At 43.2% G+C, this 22,168-nt stretch overlaps 1 protein-coding gene across 3 annotated transcripts in view; it reads right to left on the bottom strand.

Annotated features, from left to right (window-relative positions):
* Positions 1-522: 522 nt before the first annotated feature.
* Positions 523-22,168, bottom strand: part of gramd4a (GRAM domain containing 4a) — a 63,679-nt gene continuing 42,033 nt past the window's right edge. For 2 of the 3 annotated variants that reach the window (XM_031797841.1, XM_031797842.1), the window contains 17 exons: positions 16,118-16,238; positions 15,372-15,445; positions 13,714-13,858; positions 12,667-12,692; positions 12,461-12,552; positions 11,819-11,910; positions 7,970-8,018; positions 7,782-7,853; positions 7,597-7,640; positions 7,359-7,468; positions 6,819-6,973; positions 6,252-6,269; positions 4,519-4,663; positions 4,271-4,364; positions 3,907-3,997; positions 3,701-3,769; positions 523-3,609 (listed from right to left, as the gene is read on the bottom strand). In XM_031797841.1, coding sequence (XP_031653701.1) covers positions 3,496-3,609; positions 3,701-3,769; positions 3,907-3,997; positions 4,271-4,364; positions 4,519-4,663; positions 6,252-6,269; positions 6,819-6,973; positions 7,359-7,468; positions 7,597-7,640; positions 7,782-7,853; positions 7,970-8,018; positions 11,819-11,910; positions 12,461-12,552; positions 12,667-12,692; positions 13,714-13,858; positions 15,372-15,445; positions 16,118-16,238 — 1,511 coding nt within the window. In that variant the 3' untranslated portion in view covers positions 523-3,495. The remainder of the gene's footprint in view (positions 3,610-3,700; positions 3,770-3,906; positions 3,998-4,270; positions 4,365-4,518; positions 4,664-6,251; positions 6,270-6,818; positions 6,974-7,358; positions 7,469-7,596; positions 7,641-7,781; positions 7,854-7,969; positions 8,019-11,818; positions 11,911-12,460; positions 12,553-12,666; positions 12,693-13,713; positions 13,859-15,371; positions 15,446-16,117; positions 16,239-22,168) is intronic. The other variant, XM_020509206.2, reaches the window with a different exon arrangement.

Here is a 22,168-nt window from a genome sequence, read left to right as displayed (position 1 = left end):
TATGAGGATACTTTTACCAAATTGATTTTGTGTCGGGGGTAGAAGTTGTCAATCAGTGAAAAGCTTTTGCAGTTATTAACTTGAGATTTTTTTTCACTGCGAAGAGTGAAAATGTATGCATCATTACAATCATGAAATCGTAATCGTTTCTTACCATAATATAAAACAAGTGGAAAGAGGAAACACTGTGTGAATGCAGTCATATATTCCCTTCCACCACATTATTACACAAAACGCAGAACAGGTCTTTACAATATACTTAGCTGGTGTTGAGAAACACTATCATTAGTGTGACCTATACCGTGGGAGTTCTTTTTTACATGATTTCACAGCCTGCCCTCTAGTTTCTGTAAGGGTCATTATCAGGTCTCCATCCATCTGTCCTGTAGTGACATCAAGTGGCCGAATGTGGGAATTGCAGTCTCCCGACCTCAATCAACAAGTACCTCCATTCTCATTTGGAATGACTAACATTACTCTTATAAGTATCGTTAGGTGTAGTACAAAGGATTTACAATAGAGAATGGGAAATACTTCATTTTATTTAAATAAAAAAATGTACATCACATATTTTACAATAGACATTGTCTTCTTTAAAAACGCAAAGGATTACGTTATTGTATATAAATTCCTCTTTCGTCATTTTAGTCCTCGGACACACAGATGACATAATTACCCACAACTGTCAGATGATTGCAGTATATTGAACTTCGCAGTGATATACTGTACGGGAATATCATGAAGTAAATGACTAACGTTTACATTTAGTTAGAACTAATACTTGGTTAACACAATGAGACGCACAGAAGGAGACCAATAGAAACCAGTGAACCTCAGCTCTCCGAGTCACCATGATGACCTCTGCTGCCTGTAAGGAAGGCCTGTGAGTGATCCCAAAAACAGCTAAAAGATTATCATGATTGTACCATGTACCGCACAGCACTACCCTATGAACGATCACTGACATTTCTTTGTTGCAGCGTGAATATAATCTGTCTAGAATGTTCTCGGCTGGCACCGTCTACCTACTGTTAGCCTGGTCCCAGGTCTGTCACTAGATGCATGGATCCAACTCCTTGGACTGTCATCATCATGCTACTCAGTACATGTACACAGTATATGCTAATGACAACAAACTCAACAGAACAGCTAAACTTTAGCTTTAACTATTAAAGTATTATAAAACAGATCAGGGATCAGGGTTACGTTTGCCGTTGGGATGAAGCTGAGCAGCAGAGGTTGTCCTGAGACCAGTCTGAGCAGATTTTTTAAAAAGCTTGACAGTTGACACACTAACTCAAAAACGCAAGAGGAAGATATCTGTCCAGTCTTCATGACTCCACCTGTGGCAAGGAGCTCAAACCGGCATCCCAAAGAAAAACAAGAAATGAATTGTGTCTTTTAACCCAACCTTCAGTAAACATGTAGGTGTTGGCAGAGCAGGGCAGCAGTAAAGGCAGCAGTAAAAAGAAGAAAATAACGTTTTGGCAACAACAGAAAATAAACTAGGAGTTTATAGCAGTAACACAATACATTCTGTGTGCTTCTTTTAGGACAGACCCTGATTTCAAAGTTCGTGGTTACTACTCGACTAAGTTCCAGGGAAGCATTAAGACTACAGTAACGTAAAGTCAGACAATCATTCAAATCAACACGCTGACAGCACGAGTTCCTTAGACAATAGACAACCTATAGAAATGACATTTCACACCCAGTCATAAGACAATAACTGACACAGTTCATACGGGCTTGTTAACAGTGTGGGAAGATGAATGCTTTTTAGGGGACTAGCTTGTAGTGCTGAGAGGCAAAAAAAATTTAAAAAAGGATCTGAGAGCATAGTTTAATCTACTCTCTTATTCGAAGCAAACGATAGACCAGAAATATGCCCAGATGTCCACAATAACTCTTCCAGCCATTTTACAAAACACAGAAAGGTGTCCCACATCCACTGGGTTTGGCATTCATGACAATTCTACATATCAAGCCTATCGGAGAAATAAAAGACCAGCTTTTAAACCCACACCGGTGACAATGATAAAGTGACATTGAAATATTCCGTTCAAACTACTTCTTCATCCTGCTGTGAATGAATACTACGGAACCAAGCCAGTTGACTGCCTCGACTTGCATTGAAATACTGACAAACTCCCGGACGAAATAACTAGTTACTAGTCAAGTTAACCAAGTTCAAATTTACTCCTGAGCAGGACAGCACATTGTACACATCTGACCACTCCAGTGTTAATACTACAGGTTGGTATTTGTGGTATTACCGTTAAAAACTACCATAGTATTACTATACCGTAACATGTCACTAAATACTGAAGTAACAGGTACTGGGGCCTTGAGACACTGCAAAAATCATTTGTATGTTTTATGTGACCTACAGTACGCACCTTAAGGATGTGTTAGTCTACTAGGCTAAAGCCAAGGCATTAACTCATCTTTTAGGCCTCGGGGTTACTCAGCACACAAGTGTAGTTCACTGAACCAGCAATGTTCCATTTAAACTACGTACCTTCAGTTGACACATTATTCAGGGTTTAGGTCTGCTATGACTAACAGGGCGTGTGCTTTAGTTTTAGAACACAATCCACAGATCCAGGACCTGCCTTTAACTAAGTCCAGTTCCTCATCATTCCATTGGTTATTAGAAAAATAAGCGGAATTCAAAAGGAAAGGCATTTGAAAACGTTTCACAACGAACATCATCGCCAAGGTCCCCACCGCTGTGCGTGACACACAGTACAGTTCAGTCGTGAGTGTTGAACGTACAACACACATACACGTCATATGCAAACAGACAGCTGAAAGCAGACTGTTTTTTGCTGAAATGTGCGTGAGTGTCTCCAAGGAAAATCTACAGCAACGATTGTAAACGGATGGAAAAGGCTTCTTGTCCTGTTGAACGTTGTTTCCGATGCTATAGCTCCATGTTCACGGCTTTTTGTTTTCTACACAAACATCTAGCTACCGTACGGTTCCGTGCAAGACCAGCAGTAACAGTAACACTGACTCAAGACTTCACGAGAAAGAGAGAAGACAGGTGAGCAGAGACGCGCGATGTCTTGGCAGCTCACACACACATCTCTCTGAAGCAAATGAAAGCTGGCAGGCAGGCAGGCAGGAGAGCCAGCTCCTTCCCCTATGATGAGAAGTCTGTGTTAAAAATAATGACCCCCCCCCCCCCCCCCCCCCCCTTCTTCCTACAGTGTTGGAATGTGTTCACCATCCCTATTGGACTATAAGTTCCACCTCCACACACACCAGACAGAGGGGCGAGCGCACACACCAGACAGACGGGCGAGCGCACACACCAGACACCTCTCAGTCATAAAAGAAGATTGTCCAGTCACTGTAAATAAGAGAGGGAGGAGAAGAGGTGTGTCCCATCACTTCCCCCAATTGTCTTTTCTCTAGCCAGGGAGGGTTCAGGGGTAGGTGGCCCAGCCCTGACCCCAGCCCAGGCCTCTTTCCATGGGGATAGCAGGGCTACAGCTCAGGGCTGCCCAAGGGTTGTCTGGAGGTGGTTGTGATCTTCATGTACTGGGTGAAGATCGCCTCGAAGGCCTCGTCTCGATGGATCATGGCACCAAACACCAGAGGCTGAGGAGACAGAAATCCACAAATCATATTTCATTTACTCAGAAATATGTGAAGGATAATAAAAAGGTCAAATGAGTCTTTATTTCCATACCTTCTGTGTGGAGGGAGTGGCTATGGAGATTCCCATTCCTGACCCAGGTAAGACAGACAGCACTTTGTACTGGGAACAGAGACCAGAGAAGGGATCAGATAAATACAATTATGATCCATTCATTTCAAAAGGAATCTATCAGGATGTGACATCACAGAAAGGATATGACAAAAACATTGAATTAAGTTGAGTGTGTAGATCGACACCTTCTGGATATCTGTGATGTCCGCCAGCTTAATGACTTTATTCTTCTTGGAGGAGGCCGATTTGGAACTGGAGCTCTCGAAACACAGATAACTGAGACACAAAGAGACAGATGGTGAAAGGAGGAAAGAACCAAAGATGGAGAGGAGAGTCAGCACAAATCATCCACTCTTGGATCTAGGGCCGAGAATCTGCAGCATAATGGCAACATTTCGTGGTATATTGTACACAGCCACATCAGAGAGTAAAGATGGCACACCTAAAAGGATGAGCAGACCACTAGAGGTGAAAAGCTACTGTTATGAGAGGCTGTCTACCAGTTTAGTCTGATAGAGAATCCGTACGTGATGAGTTAGGTCTACTTACTTCTCTGTAACATAGAGCATGCCGTTTCGTATGTAGTCCGTTGGCATCTTCCGGTCTCTGTTGATGAGGCAGCACCTCCACCCATTCTCACACACTGTAGACACACAAACAGAAAAACTGTTTATATTGATTTACTTCCACAAGCGGCTAGACAGCTCCCCAAATGTATTTTAACAACAAACAAACAAGTTAAATGGAAGAAAAATAAAATAAAAACTCTATATTTTAGGTGCAGTAAGTCCTCTGACCTGGCAGAGGGCGCTCATTCTCTGAGACGTTGAAGATCTCATGAAAGGCTCCCTTCTTGGTGCTATGAATCCTGGCGCTGTCAGCATCCAGGTTTACACCGCACGGGACGGTTGCTAGGCTACCTCTAGCCACCACAGGCTGAATCTAGAGGGGAGGGAGTGGGGGAGGAGGGGGAGGGGAGACACGGAGAGGGAGGATATTAGGAGAAGGAGTTGGGGAGCGGGTGGGGGAGGAGAAGGAGGAGTTGGGGAGCGGGTGGGAAAGGAGGAGGAGGAGTTGTGGAGCGGGTGGGAAAGGAGGAGGAGGAGTTGTGGAGCGGGTGGGGAAGGAGGAGGAAGAAGAGGAATAATTTTACTACAGAGCACTACTGTAGCCATCTTACACTACGGATTCTCTCGGAGACAGCCTCTCACAGAGAGCGAGAGAGAGAGAGAGGAAACATAAGATGGAGGCCATTCATCTGTACACAGTAGGAGTATGTGCTCCTCATAACATAGCCTTGCAAACAACTTGTGTCTTATCTAACATCAGCCTCAGGGTGAGGTTCTCGTGCAAAGCGCAGAGCAGTTCCCCCCCCACCCGACACAATCATATCGACACAGTACACTTACAGTACATGTAGGTAAATCAGTCATCTTTGTTAGTTTCATTTCTAAGGACATTGCTATGTAAACTGAATTGATTGAATTGTCTATTCCAAGGGTATCCTCTACACTTCTGCCCTGAAGTGTGCACTGGTTCACTACCCCTCAATGTATAGCTTATGGTGGAACATTACCCACCTGTTTTTTGCCTATAAATACTTACACCCACCAATCCAATGCTTTTAGTGAAGGGTAAATCCCTGAAGGGGGGTGAGCGAGTGCACACGTCAGGCAGAGGGGGGGGGGGGGGGGGGGGGGGGGGGGATCAGAAGTCAGTGTACAGTACAGACAGTATGGTATAGTAGTGGATTAGTTAGTGTATGTAATGCTGGGAGTGAGAGTAGGGAGCTCTGCAGATAAATGGCCATGCCGTTTACAGCTACAATACAATATACGCCCTCATGCTGCAGGCAGGCAGGCCGGCCCCTAACTATACAGTGGATAGATGGGATTATTTGTAACGTTACATAGAAGTAGAATAAGTCTTAGAATAGCAGTAGAATAAGTCTGAGCTACATTGTTGTGGAATTCAGACACACTAGTTAGCTCTGTTTTTCCAGGGGTTACCTTGCAAATGATTTTAAAATCGAGTGATTGTTCTACTAAATTGGAATCACTAGAAAGTTTTACCTTACCTGGTTATCTTACCATCGATATGAAGGAATAACAATTGTGTGTTCTAGAGGTAAACTATGTGGGGAAAAAAAAGAGGTGCTACTGTAAACCGGACTCTAGTGTATTACTACTCTAGTCACATTGAAGTTGCTTTTAACAGGTATGCTTTGGGTTTGTGGCAGCACACTGAACAACCTGGTTACTACAGAGTATGTCTGGGAAAATGGATTAAAACAAATGTCACAAATCAATTCAGAATTGGTTCAAGTAAAGGGTTCAACATTATGCCATTATGGCCCACTAAAAAGTGGATATTTATTTACATTTTTGATCCATTTATTCAAACACTCAGTTAATGCTGGGAGCTTTTGTCGTGAACCACACGCGCACACACACACTTATACATGTTTTAGCTGGTGGCACACACAGGCACTATGTAACGTAAGGGGACAGAGGCACACCAGAGTCCCTACCTTCTCAGACCCAGAGAGCTGAGAGAGAGAAACAAAACACAACGTATAGTTGACAGTCACTAAAGCAAAAGACCATCTAGCACCACTAACATTACTGCCAACTGGCTGAGGAAACAGACCAAGATAAGACATCGCAAACACTCAACACACGGTCACATACAGACACACACACACACACACACACACAAGCATATGACAGAGCATGACATTCAGGTGGCAGTGTCGAGGTAAATTAGGTTTGTTTAAAGGGCTAAAAAAAATGTTTAAGTGGTTAAGGCTCATCATGGTTATTTTTCTATCAAAGATCTATGCTTGAGTTGTAGTAGATACCTTTGTAATGTGGTTATGGTTTAGTTATTTAGCATTTGGATAAGGGCTAGTGTTCGGGAAGTTTGGGTTGGATAAACAATTGGTTCCTTTCTCTATGGGGAGAGTTATTTGTGCGTGCCCAGAGTAAGTTATGTCAGATGACAGTGTGTGTGTGTTATTGTATGCTGGATATGTTGCGTGCGTGTGTGGATATGTACATGTGCGTCTGTGTATGCACTCATAAGTACGTGTCCTCACCCGTCGAGACATTGTAGCGTTGGTCCTCTCCTTCAACTGTGGATCAGTTGGTAGGTTGTTCCAGTCGATGTGAGGGGTGTCATATTTGTCCCTCAGCTTGGGACAGCTCTTAAACAAGAAGTCTATGATGAAGAACTTGATCCCTGCATACAGCCCTGAGAGAAAAAGAAGACTTTAAAAAGCCAATTCTCTTCAGATTAAAAAAATGAAAAAAGTTGACAGTAATATTGCTAAGCACAATGGATTGCACAAAAAAAAAAAATGTGTTGGTATACTTTATTGTTTATGTTTTACGCATTTCATAAAAAACGTGTGTCTGCTGTAAACTAAACAGGCACCAACAGGGAACACACAGGAGAAGACTAATTGCTTTAGAGAGGAACAAACAATGAATCTCAGTGTGCCAAGAGACACAATGCCCCTGAGCAGCAATGAAGAGAAAAAAGGGGTGTTTTTATATTGAATGTTACGTAACTATAGCATTTGTGTGGCTGCAGCAGCAGTGTGTGTGTGTGTGTGTTTATGTGTGCTTGTACTCACCAATCATGAAGCCCACGAGTTTATAGGGCAGTATGCAGGAGGAGAGAAAGGTAACCCACAGGCTGATGTAGAGCTTCTGAGTGATCTCAGGCTGCACCCACATGAATAGGCTGCACACACACACACAGGGCGACAGAGCGAGGGCGAGAGAGAAACCGTTTTGATTAACTATTCAGACCAACATCAGAGGGACAGAGCATAGAAAGGTAAGACAGTGAAACAGCCATTTCTTACTTACTTTTTTATTTTCTCCAAAACATCCGCCATCTTACCAAAAAGGTTCTGTGAAAAAAAGCCCCGAAAAATGACTTTCCCAAAACACACAATGTCTTAATGTGGTGTGTGTGTGTGCGTGTGTATTTGTGTGATGACGTGCGTATTTATGCGTGCTTGTGTGTGTGTCGGTGCTGGCTACTACTGTACCTGGGCTTTTTGTGCAACATCAAGCACTAACTGGAACTTTTCAGACACAGTCAAATCATCCTTTGACGGTTCCTGCACGAAACAAACCCAAACAAATCAGCTCATGCCATAGGCAGGAAATACGACAGGCCACTTCCTGTGGGATCAGGAAGCTAAAAGGAAGTCATGTGAAATGGGAGGAGTCTTACTATAGGATCCGTAATGTCCGGCACAATGCTCCACTGAATCCTCCAACCTCTGAAAAGGGAAAAAAGGGAAGATGTAAAAATGTCAACAACAACAAAACTCTAAAAGCAGGACGGGCAACTGGCAGCCCGCACCTGCGGATCAATTTCAAATGATCTTACTGTTGACAGTTCAAATAAAAGAACACACATTTTGGTTAAGCAGTTTCTCTTATGTCAGTCACTGACTGTCACGTAATTTGCCCGTGTCAGCTAACATTTTTTAGATTGGTAAATTAGTCTAGCGGCCAGCTATCTACACTTTTAGTAAATCGCACCCTTTGATTTTTAAGTCATTCACTCAAAATTCAAATCTGCATTTTTTAAATCTGCAGTCTAGAGGGGGCCGTTAAAATGTTTTGTTTCGCAAAGTGGCAGGGAACAAAGTTTTGCTTAAAGTCTTTAAAAAGACTAGGGACAGTTCTGACTACATGTGTGGGTCTGCACGCAGACCCGCGAGCCTCTGTGGTCCCCCATGATGAGTTTAGATTTTTGGAAGCCCCCACCCCTATCAAAGTGGCCCATCCCTGCTCTAAATAGATTCTGAGAAAATGAGCTGCACCACATTAAATAGGTAGGTACAGTGTAATTACATTTAAGAGAGTGGAGTATGAATTTATTGATCAAAACTTGGTAAATATGAACTCAACATGTAAAAGTATTGGTCCCTTTTTTCTCATGAATATAAATATAATGTACACACACACACACACTTACTTCTTTATGTCCCTGTTAGTGAACATTTCTCTTTTGCCAAGATAATCCATCTACACAACTGGTCAAAAGTTTTAGAACACCTACTCATTCAAGGGTTTCTCTATATTTTTATTATTTTCTACATTGTAGAATAATAGTGAAGACATCAAAACTATGAAATAACACATATGAAATCATGTAGTAACCAAAAAGTGCTAAACAAATCTAAATATATTTTATATTTGAGATTCTTCAAAGTAGCCACCCTTTGCCTTGATGACGGCTTTGCACACTCTTGGCATTCTCTCAACCAGCTTCATGAAGTAGTCACCTGGAATGCATTTCAATTAACAGGTGTACCTTGTTAAAATTTAATTTGTGTAATTTCTTAATGCGTTTGAGTCAATCACACTTAACCAGCATGGCTAATACAGCATTCTGCAGTGATACGCCATCCCATCTGGTTTGGGCTTTGTGGGACTCTCACTTTTCAACAGGACAATGACCCAACACACCTCCAGGCTGTGGAAGGGCTATTTGACACCACGAAGGAGAGTGATGGAGTGCTGCATCAGATGACCTGGCCTCCACAATCCCCAAACCTCAACCAAAATGAGATGGTTTGGACTGCAGAGTGGAGGAAAAACAGCCAACAAGTGCTCAGCATATGTGGGAACTCCTTCAAGAAAGTTGGAAAAGCTTTCCAGGAGAAGCTTGTTGAGAGCATGCCAAGAGTGTGCAAAGCTGTCAAGGCAAGTGGCGGCTATTTGAAGAATCTCAAATATAAAATATATTTGGATTTGTTTAACACTTTTTGGGGTTACTACATGATATCCAGATGGGTTATTTCATAGTTTTGATGTCCTCACTAAAAATAAAAGAAAAACCTTTGAATGAGTAGGTGTTCTAAAACTTTTGACCGATTAGTGTACCTGACAGGTCGGCATATCAAGAAGCGGATTAAACAGAGTGATCATTACACAGGTGCAACTTGTGCTGGGGGCAATAAAAGGCCACTAAAAACGTGCAGTTTTGTCACACAACACAATGCCACAGATGTCTCAAGTTTAGAGCGAGTGTGCAATTGGCAAGCTGACTGCGGGAATGTCCAACCTGTTGCCAGATAAGATTAAATGAATTCCTCTACCATAAGCCGCCTCAAATGTTGTTTTGGAGAATTTGGTAGTACGTCTAACTGGCCTCACAACCGCAGACCAACCGTAACCACACCAGTCCAGAACCTCCACATCACCTGCGGAATCGTCTGAGACCAGCCAACCGAACAGCTGATGAAACTGGGTTTGCACCTTAACCTTTCTGCACAAACTGTCAGAAACCTTCTCAGGGAAGCTCATCTGTATGCTCGTCGTCCTCACCAGGTTCTTGACCTGGGTGTCGTAACCAAGTGTGCAAATTCTCACCTTCAATGGCCACTGGCACGCTGGAGAAGTGTGCTCTTCACGGATCAATCTCGGTTTCAACTGTACCGGGCAGACAGCGTGTATTGCGGCATGTTGACGAGCGGTTTGCTGATGTCAACATTGAACCGAGTGTGCCATGGTGGCGGTAGGGTTATGGTATAAGCTACGGACAATGGACACAATTGCATTTTACCCATTGAGCACGTTTGGGATGCTCTGGATCGACGTATACGACAGCGTGTCGAAGTTCCCGACAATATAAAGCAACTTCGCACAGCCATTGAAGAGGAGTGGGACAACATTGCACAATCGTCAGTCTGATCAACTCTATGCGACAGAGCTGTGTCACCCAAAATGAGGCAAATGGTGGTCACACCAGATACTGACTGGTTTTCTGATCCACGCCCCTACTTTTCTTCAAAAAAAAAAGGTATCTCTGACCAACAGAGGCATATCTGCATTTCCAGTCATGTGAAATCCATAGATTAGGGCTTAATTGATTTAAATGGACTTATTTCCTGAGAAGAACTGTAACTCCGTAAAATCTTTCAAATTGTTGCATGCTGCATTCACACCGTTCCATGTCCTTTCCTACAGCTCAGCTAAAAACCACTCCAAATAAGCTCCATCCATTAAAATCACAATTTAACCAACACCCATCTATTTTTGTGACTACCTGGACCTAACCAATTGGAATTTAAGAAACCAAACCATACGGATTTGAATGAAAAGTATTTGTTTAAACATGAAAATTGGTGAATGGAAGAAGCAAACCATTTCAAATGGGCTACATGTCACATTAAACAGTTTATAAACACTCTAAATAGGCCAGGAGCCAGACAGGGAGCCTAAGGAAGGAATAATCATTATTCAGGGCTGTATTATTTCAAGGCTATAGACTACAAAGAAATACATTGTGAAGCATTTGCGAGTGCTACACAATAGGCTGGTAGGGACATAAAGCCCTCAGCATTTCGTTGCGTTACATCAGTACAGTCTATAAATTGTGATATACTAAGTATTCAAATCAATTTAAAACAACAAAAAAAAGTGCCTTTGAATTCATTTTTTTTATGTGACGGTACATGGAGAGCCGGCCAGGAGCAGAGAATATCCCCTCACTTGCAGAGCCACTGGGGATGATAAACACCCTTTTGGCGAATCTTTTCAGGCTGTGCAGAGATGCAGAGTTGTTTAAAAAGGTTTTTAGGCTAAATAACCCAATCAAAACAGAAAGCTTCTTGAACGTGGGAATATGCCAGGCCTACTGTATAGATAATAGGACAAAACATGTACGAAACGTTTCAGAGATTTAGATTTGTTATAAATACTTTGCTACAACGACAAACTTCGTTATATATCCACCTTAGTTGTGGACACTAAATCACTGCACTCCCTTCTCTTGGTCCTCAGCTTTATAAGTCACCTTGATTTAGCACCTGTGTGTTTTATCAGTTAATGAAAAGTTTATGAGTAGACTACAGATGCATGCTGGGCCAGGCAAGCCCCGAGCTCGCGAAGTGAGTGCTACCGGAACAAAATTGGAGCGGATGAGAAGTCCGACGCTCCAGTCTTTGGGAATTTGGGCACGCTCTGCTCGAGCTCCACTCACATACTCAGTGTGGTTGGATCACTCAGCGTCATCAATACATGACAATGTAACATCAATGTGTGTGTGTGTGTATGCATGTCTCACTTAGCAATGAGGTAATTCAAGGAGAGCCTCAGGATGGCCAAGAAGAGGAGCATGGGGATGGCCCAGCCATGCCACGCAGCATTCATGTAGATCTGAGACCGGAGGAAACACAAATGGCATTCGTCATTTCATCCAGCACTTAGCCTGCATCCTATTTCTCGCAATCACTAGATGTAATATACCAGTCTTCCAAATGACAAGCACTACTGAATATAGTGGGAGATCTGGGACATCGAATGAGAGGAAGTCGAAGAGACAAACAGAAGAGACATTTGGTCGATGTCTATCTCTGTGGAATAGCATGTGTCAAAGTCGAGAGAAGGGTTTCCAGTAGTCAAACTCCTACAGTTACATATTAGTTTCCTTACCCTGTAAGCAGTCTATGGACATGGTATGACAGCGATCCATGCTTTGGTTTTGTTCATCCGTCACCAAATGCCAACTTTTTAAATTTGTGGCACAACTCCAATGCAAGTCAACGATACCAATATTAGCATTTTTGGGGGCTTCATGTCCAAATCATCCTAAAAGTTACTCAAATGAATTGTGTAGCACAATGAAGTTACTTCTAGATGATTTGGACATGACTCGCATATCTCTAAAAATTTTTAAAAAAAGACTGATTGGAGCAGTTGTACTCACTATGAAGGAAATAGCTGAGGTGTACACGGAGTGCCAGTTGGATAAGGCTGAGAGGTTCCTCATGAAGTTAGTGACAGGTCTGGCTCCTCGCTCTGGGGAAAATACAAAATCAGTCATCAACTTGTCACATTACAATATCTGACAGCAGTAGCTCAACGGCAGAAGGTGTGACTGTTCTGAGTGGGAATTCATCTATAAATACTCACTGAGTCGCCTCATGTTTTCTGTTAGCCTGGAGAGAGGGACATACAAAACTGTAGATGTTACAACAGGAATTTTAGCATGCACTTTACACAGACACCACACAGTGGGGGAGCACAATCCTCAAACGTCTACTAAAAGAGCGAAATGTTCCTGCGGAGGTAGCGACACCTCAACCCACTGATTCTGTTTATGAGTCACACAGAGGCAAGGAGGTGAGGAAAGAATGAAGAGCTCAATCTATTTCTCTAGGTTCTCTCCACAAAGGTCTGCTACAATACATTCTACATTCTTTATTTCTAGAGCTTTCCACCTGTGCTGCCAATTTTTATCCAATCCGTGTGCACTTCAAACCGTGTGTGTGTGTGTGTGTGTGTTTACAGTGCTCGCCTGCCTACGGTCACAGCCAATGACCTGAAGGATGAGTAAACCCTGTACAATCTGATCTGTGCTGAGTAGCAAAATGAGCCAAGTCCTAGACTGAACCCAGCTAGCTTAAAGTGGAGCGTAATGTATGAGTTGCATCTAGACACTGATCTAGGATCAGTGAGGAATTGACCCCCTAATGGTTAAGGTTAGAATTGGGGGATAGTGAAGCTGATCCTAAATCAGTGCCCGAGGGCAATGTCTATAGCCTCAGTCATTGGCTGCAGGGAGTGTGGTAGTGTGGTCGAGCCACCACCAGAGGGCACAGACACTGTATTCAGTGATGAGCAACATATAGAGAAGGTCCAGAGATCTAGTGTCTGTATAGGATTCACATCACTACTGTTAAGGTTGGGGTGAAAGACTACTGTTTCTGTGAGTGGTAGAGTACTGGCCATGTGGGGTGCAACAAATTCACCATGTTCCGATACGGACAACTACAACGCAGCCTCTCATGTGACTGCCGTTTTCACCACCTCACTCAGTACTCACCTTTTAGAACATAGAAATACATTTACAAGAACAGACATTCCAATTTAAACCAATAATCCATGATGGGGTGGACCCATTCATTCTATTGTATTTCTAGGATTTTGACAAGCCATCGTATGAGCACAACGACGCACCTTTTAGCGCTTAGCGGTTCCTCAGCCTCCACAGTGTTCTCCTCCGGGACGAAGCGGAAGTCTTCGATGTAGACCCCCAACCTGTCATAGAGCCACCGCCACGCCCGCAAGTACAGGGTCTCCCCCTGCGGCGGCTTCTCTTTGTCTGGAGGGGGAAGAGTTGAAGGTCACGGTCTCAATAGGCTTCTTTATTTGTTAGTGGGCGCTTCACATTACTGCACGCGAAGAGGACTCGTGTCTGTTCTTTTTGACTTTCATCTCGTCACTGAACATTAATAAAATGCACATTCGAAAGACAGGGAACGAGGGAGAGCGAGGACAAGAGACACAGGAAGAGAGGTTTACAGGCAGCGCAGGTTTATAATAAGTACAATGAAGTTGCCTCCCTGTCGGTTTGGAGTTTCTGTGACCAAGGGCAACTAACTACCTGAAGCTGTTTATTAAATGAAGACGGGTAGAGAAGGAGATACAGGTCTGTAGATCACCCTGTTAAGACGCTGGTTTAATTTAGAGTTAATACCAAAGACCCATTAACCTAAATTACACACTGAGCTCCTTGTGTGTCTCGTACAGAAACACAAATTCATGTACGCACATTCTACATTTGGCGAGGCTGCTCTAACTAACACCATGGGCCTGTTTGGCCTAGATTAAACCTAGCCCATTTCCTACAATAAAACCCTCGCCAGTGTCACCAGCGCCTGAAGCTACTTGACAAACTGGTTCTGGAACCCTAAAATAAAAACCTTGCCAGTGTCACCAGCACCTGAAGCTACTAAACAAACTGGTTCTGGAACCCTAAAAGAATCAAGATTTTTGCTTTTACAAAAGATACTTCTACAGTTCAAACTGTTCCGTACCAGGTACAAAAACAGTGTCTTTCTTCCAGCAGACTGGCAGATAGGCTGCCTGCCAGTAATCTGTGCTCCACACACACTAAAATATATCTGGTAGAGAGGATGTTCAGCGCCCAGAATGTGTTCTGCACTAAACACTGCTTTTAAAGCTGCTCGTCCTTACGGTTGGGTTAGAGTTTTAAAATGAATGGGGAAACGGATCCTTTTTGAAGAAATTGTTTTGATATGAGAACACACACACACACACACACATTAACTTTGATGAAAAACAGGTATTCTGCATTGTCTCAAGTGATTCAAGATCCTTTGTGAGTGTGTTTGTCAATATGTGAAATCCCCCATGGAGAAAATAGATTCTCCATCATCCTGAATCCCCCCCCCCCACACACACACATATATAGGGTTATTACAGTCTTCCCACAGTCCCCTATAGAGTCAAAGGAAACGCCGGTCCCCTGTTCTTTACCCGTCAGGTCTACAGCCCCACCGGGCTATCACTGGCTTCAACCGGACTCCTGAATGCCTTTCCCACAGTCCCTGGTTGCCCTGTAGTCCTACAAACCCTTTTATTTCACTGATGGGAGTTATTGCCGTTTCTGACAAAGGTTTCTTCTGACCCAAGGCTCGTTAAATACTGAAACTGGCATCTTATTTAAGATCTTTACAGATCTGGGATCAGTGTGAGCAGTATCAATCTGGTCTGTTCAATCCATAAACTGTACAGATAGGGGGCGGGTTTTTGGGGTTTTACTATCAGCGGTCATAGGTGTTACAACACAGTCCACTTTCTGCCTTGCTTACCTGCGTCTTTGCCATTGGCAGCAGGCGTTGGAGACGGGGGTTTACGGGCAGGCTGTGGCGGCGAATCCTCCAACCTGATAGAAGTATAGAAAAAAAAAGGAGAGAAAAAGATTGTTTGTTTACATAGTGTAGCAAAGACTCATTCAAGGGATTTATACCGCCTCTAAATGTTGGTTATTTGATGTATAGTGTGTATCTTCATGCCCCTCTATGCCCTTGTAGACCTTACTGTAAGGACAAGGAGACATTCCACATGGTGGAAGGTCCTATTGGCAGGAGCTAAAATGCCACTGAAATCCATTCTGAACGGACTGGGTGAACACGAGGCTTTACTTAAAGGAAAATTCAACCCAAAAACAATCTTTAGGTATTTGTTATGTAGTCCCCACATGTTTTGCATGTCACCAATCATGTTTTCAAGCTATTTATACCCGCTGGAGCGCAGGGTGATCCACCCCACTGAAGGACAACTCACTGGGGTAGGCAGGGTTGCAGCACTGAAGGCAGCACACACACCTAGAGTTGTTTTATTTAACCAGGTAGGCCAGTAGAGAACAAGTTCTCATTTACAACTGTGACCTTGCCAAGATAAAGCAAAAACAGTCCGACAAAAACACACAGAAGACAGACAGACCGAGAGACACACCGAGAGACAGACAGAGAGGGATGTGACTATCTCTAAGTGAGAAACACTTAGAGAATGAGATGACACACATTATGTTCCCCTCGCTCTCTCCATCACCGACCTGGATTTTAGCACCTCGTTCATCCTCAGTTCGAGGTCGAGCCTCTTCCCTCTCTCCCTCTCCAGCTCTTCCTTCATCTTCTCCACATTGGTTTCCTCTCGTAGCTTCCTCAACTCCTCTTCTGAAAAACAACACATTAATGACTGGTATCATGATGACAATGATGATTATCACCACATTTGTTTACCCCTGTTAATCCACAGACAGACAAATAGATTCCAGAACACAATTTCCATTTGTTCAAAATCTGGTTTTGCAAAACCTTTGAGATGATCTGGATCATATTGTCACATCTTTACAAGAGGCCGTTTCAGAACAACAACAGTGTTATTCTGGTAGCTTCTGAGCTGTGATTACATTTCAACCTCTGCAGACTGCAGTACAGCATGATAATCATGGGATGAGATTGTGATCCTCTTACATTGTCCCACTTGGCTCCTTTCACTGCTATGCTATGTATCCTGAGCCGAGCCACTGCGATGCTAAGAGGCTGGTCACTAGTCACAATACACAGCTGACAGAACACTCCGGTAATTGTTTCACTAACGTCCCGTTTCTTTCTCGTTTCCTCGCTTCCTCTTTCAGTCTCTCCGATCCTCTTCTTTCTTACTGACCTCTTTCCCTCCCTCCCTCCCCTCGCCTGGCTGACTCCAGTAGTGTCAGGTGTCATCAGGTGACTGGGCAGACCATGACTCCTCTCAGCCCCATGCCGGAGCTCAGCCCTGTGTTCATGCTCACACAACCAGAGTCTCATGAATACTAGAAGAGAGAGGGCAGCTCCTCTCACAAAGACTAGAGGCACATGGTTGATGAACATGGCACATTAACGGATACCAAAAATGACGCCAGATTCAAATCTTTGCAAAGTGACTGCAACACACACACACACAGCAAAAAAAGAAACGTACTCTCACTGTCAACTGCGTTTATTTTCAGCAAACTTAACGTGTAAACATTTCAATGAACAGTGTGGTGTGGCCACCAGCTGCAGTGCATCTCCTCACGGACTGCACCAGATTTGGCAGTTCTTGCTGTGAGATGTTAACCCCCTCATCCACCAAGGCACCTGCAAGTTCCCTGACATTTCTGGGGGGGAACGACCCTAGCCCTCACCCTTCGAGCCAACAGGTCCCAGACATGCTCAATGGGATTGAGATCCGGGCTGTTTGCCGGCCATGGCAGAACACTGACATTCCTGTTATGAAGGAAATCACGCCCAGAACGAGCAGTATGCTTGCGACATTGTCATGCTGGAGGGTCATGTCAGGATGAGCCTGCAGGAAGGGTACCACAAGGGAGGAGGTGGTCTTCCCTGTTGAGATAGCTTGTCATTGCAGGCACAGTCCGATGATACTGTGACACACAGCCCCAGACCACGAAGGACTCCCCACCTCCAAATCAATCCCGCTCCAAAGTACAGGCCTCGGTGTAAGGCTCATTCCTTCCGACAATAAAAACACAACGTGGTCTGCAAATGTGAGGACGATCAGCTGTCCGTCCTGTCTCCCTGAAGCGCCGTCTTAGGCGTCACACAGTACGGACATTGCAATGTCTTGCCCTGGCCACATCTGCAGATCTCATGCCTCCTTACAGCATGCCTAAGGCATGTTAACGCAGATGAGCAGATACCCTGGGCATCTTTCTTTTGGTGTTTTCAGAGTCAATAGAAAGGCCTCTTTAGTGTCCTAAGTGTTCATAACTGTGATCTAAATTGCCTACCATCTGTAAGCTGTTAGTGTCTTAACCGTTCCGCAGGTGCATGTTCATTAATTGTTCATGGTTCATTGAACAAGCATGGGAAACAGTGTTTAAACTCCTTACAATGAAGATCTGTGAAGTTATTTGGATTTTTTATGAATTAAGACAGGGTCCTGAAAAAAGGGACGTTTCTTTTTTTGCTGAGTTTACACACACACACACACACACACACACACACACGCAAAAGTATTCATTCCCCTTGGCGATTTTTCCTATTTTGTTGCATAAGAACCCGTCATTTAAATTGTATTGAACATACACCTAAACCAATTTGGACAATTTTGTGTAATGATTTGTTTTTAACCCCCCTTATTAAAAAAAAATGTAAAAGTGGTGCGTGCACATGTATTCACCCACTTTGCTATGAAGCCCCTAAATAAGATCTGGTGCAACAAATTACCTTCAGAAGTTAGATAATTATTGAAATAAAGTGGCACCAACAAGCAAGTGGCACCAACAAGCAAGCGGCACCAACAAGCAAGCGGCACCATGAAGACCAAGGAGTGGCAGGTAGCCTAGTGGTTAGAGCGTTGGACAAGTAACCAAGTTTGCAAGATAGAATCCCCGAGCTGACAAGTTAAAATCTGTCGTTCTGCCCCTGAACAAGACAGTTAACCCACTGTTCCTAGGCCGTCATTGAACATAGGAATTCTTGCCTAGTTAAAGGTAAAATAATAATAAAATTAAAAAAGGAGCTCTCCAAACAGGTCAGGGACAAAGTTAAGGATAAGTACAGATCAGCGTTGGGTTATAAAAAATGAAATAATATAATTGGAACTTTGAACATCCTATTAAAGCACCATTAAATCCATTATAAAAAAAATTGAAAGAATTTGGCACCACAACAAACCTGCCAAGAGAGGACAGCCCACCTATTAAAAATAAATAAATAAACAACATTAAAAAAAACTCACAGACATTGGAGGGCATTAATCAGCGAGTACACAAAGAGACCAAAGATAAGCCTGAAGGAGCTGCAAAGCTCCACAGCAGAGATTGGAGTATCTGTCCATAGGACCACTAAGCTGTACACTTCACAGAGCTGGGCTTTATGGAAGAGTGGCCAGAAAAAAGCCATTGCTTAAAGAAACAAATAAGCAAACATGTTTGGTGTTCACCAAAAGGCATGTGGGAGATCCCAAACATATGGAAGAAGGTACTCTGGTCAGATGAGACAAAAATGGAGCCTTTTGGCCATCAAGGAAAATGCTATGTCTGGCGCAAACCCAACGCCTCTCATCACCCCAAGAACACCATCCACACACGGTGGTGGCAGCATCATGCTGTGGGGATGTTTTTCATCGGCAGGGACTGGGAAACTGGTCAGAATTGACGGAATGATGGATGGCGCTAAATACAGGGAAATTCTTGAGGGATACCTGTTTGTCTTCCAGAGATTTGAGACTGGGACAGAGGTTTATCTTCCAGCACGACAATGAGTGGTTTAAGGGGAAACATTTAAATGTCTTGGAATGACCTTGTCAAAGCCCAGACCTCAATCCAATTGAGAATCTGTGGTATGACTTAAAGATTGCTGTACACCAGCAGAACCTATCCAACTTGAAGGAGCTGAAGCAGTTTTGCCTTGAAGAATGGTCAACAATCCCAGGGGCTAGATGTACCAAGCTTAAAGAGACATACCTCAAGAGACTTGCATCTGTAATTGCTGCAAAAGGTGGCTCTACAAACTATTGACTTGAATAGTTATGACCGCTCAAGTTCAGTTTTTTTGTCTTATTTCTGGTTTGTTTCACAATAAAAAATATTCTGCATCTTCAAAGTGGTAGGCATGTTGTTTAAATCAAATGATACAAAAATATATTTTAATTACAAGTTGTAAGGCAACAAAATAGGAAAAATTCCAAGGGGGGTGAATACTTTCACAGCCACTGTATATTAGGATACAACCATAAAAGGAACATATTATATACGTAGTAACAAAAAATGTTAAACAAATCAAAAAATGTTTTATATTCTTCAAAGTAGCCACCCTTTGTCTTCACAGCTTTGCAAATTCTAGGCATTCTCTCAACCAGCTTCACCTGGAAGGCTTTTCCAACAGTCTTGAAGGAGATCCCACATACGCTGAGCACTTGTTGGCAGCTTTGAATTCACTCTGCAGTCCAACTCATCCCAAACCACCTCAATTGGGTTGAGGTCAGGTGATTGTGGAGGCCAGGTTACTCTTCCTCTTTGTCAAATAGCCATTACCCAGCCTTGGAGGTGTGTTTTGGGTCATTGTCCTGTTGAAAAACAAATGATAGTGGGACTAAGCACAAACCAGATGGGATGGTGTAGTACTGCAGAATGCTGGTTAAGTGTGCCTTGAATTCTAAATAAAATCATAGCAAAACACCACCACACCTCCTCCACCATGCTTCTTGGCAGCAATTCGACCATGAAGCCCTGATTCACAAACTCACAGTTGATGTTGAGATCTGTCTGGTACTTGAACTCTGAAGCATTTATTTGGGCTACAATTTCCTAAGCTGGTAACTTATCTGCAGCAATAGTAACTCTGGGTCTTCCTTTCCTTAGGCGGTCCTCATGAGAGCCAGTATCATCACAGCGCCTGGTTTTTGTGACTCTGCACTTGAAGAAATTATGAAAGTACTTGAAATGTTGACCTTCATGTCTTAAAGTCACAACGGACTGTCATTTCTTTTTGGTTATTTGAGCTGTTCTTGCCCCAAATATGGGCTTGGTCTTTTACCATATAAGGCCATCTTCTGTATAGCCCCCCCCCCCCCCCCCCCCCCACCCACCCACCCACCATGTCACAACTGATTATCTCAAACGCATTAAGAAGGAAAGAAATTCCACAAATGAACTTTTAGCAAGGCACAACTGTTAATTAAAATGCATTCCAGGTGACTACCTCAAAGTTGGTTGAGAGAATGCCAAGTGTGCAAAGCTGTCAAGGCAAAGGGTGGCTTATTTTTGATGAATCTCAAATACAAAATATTTAGATAAGATTTTTTATTTTTTACACTTTGTGGTTACTACATGATTCCATATGGTGTTATTTCATAGTTTTGACGTCTTCACTATTATTCTACAACGTAGAAGCCACAATCAATTTGAAATATTAAAGCCGATCCACCCCTCCCAAACAAAACAAAAGGAAACAAAAAAAAAAGACTGGAGCAGAGGATGAGATGAGTTCTACTGTTTTCAACTGAGTTGTCAGTTGGAAAACAATAGAAGCCAAACTCTGGTCAGGAGCAACAAAGCAAAGTGAGGAGATTCACCGCCCTTATACAAATGGTAAGGAATGGTAGGGTAAACACTGCCATACTGTAGATCAGTGCTGAGGTGAGGGGTTGTCAAATGTATTATCAGTGATAAAAATAGACCGCCGTTCACAGTGAGGGAAGTAAAGCTCCTATATTATCAATGCATTTCTTTCCCCTTCGGCAAAAGGTGGGTAAAAAGCTTAAGCAAAAAAACAAAACAAAAAAAGGTAAACAGCGTTTTACCCTTCACTACACCACTGTGTGGTTGTGCGTAGGTTCACCGCTCAGGGTACTTATTGTCTATGAGAATGTCAATTACAGCAAATGAACACAGCTCAACAACCAGTGGAACGAACATCCATTATAAATGACTACCCACACCATATCACAACACTCGTCTCCATACAACTACAAGGGTATAATGTCCTGTCACACACACCGGGCATAACTCAGTGGCTGACCTAATGCTAGAAGCTACATACAAATTACTGCACCCACATGACATGCGTCCATATAGATATTGGTGTTACTTTACCCCACAGCCTTCGATCAGTCTTTCTCCTAAACATTAATAGTGCTGTTCCAAAAGAAAACGTGCTGCTACTAACGTCCCATCTTATTCCGAGTCGCCTATGTACTGAAGCAACCTTACACAGCAACCCCGCTAGCCTGTACAGTGTGATTAGACAGACCTGTCACCAGGATCACTCTGACTCCAAAGCAGCACAGACACTAGGGGTCAACATTAAAACAGAGAAGGACAAAAGAGAGGGTGAGAGAGGAAAAAAAAGAATGAACAGATCAATAGATTTCTGTCCGCCCGGGGAGTGCATGTTGAGAGAAGAGAAAGAGGGGAGGGGGGGGGGGGGGGGTTGACAAAAAGAGGTTGATAGGGCGAAAGAGACACTACTCCCCCCTATAGGGCTACATGTATAATTCACAGACTGTTTCCTCTACCACCATCTCCCTAATTATCTAAAATAGGAGATTTATACTACAGCAGTGTCACACTTCTCTCTCTCTCCATCGCTCTCATTTCTACCTGTTAACCCTCATC

Source organism: Oncorhynchus kisutch, linkage group LG19 (genome assembly GCF_002021735.2).
Source record: "Oncorhynchus kisutch isolate 150728-3 linkage group LG19, Okis_V2, whole genome shotgun sequence".
Taxonomy (NCBI): Eukaryota; Metazoa; Chordata; class Actinopteri; order Salmoniformes; family Salmonidae; genus Oncorhynchus; species Oncorhynchus kisutch.
The sequence above is the reverse complement of the archived record's forward strand: the minus strand, read 5'-3'. Positions and strand labels throughout refer to the sequence as shown.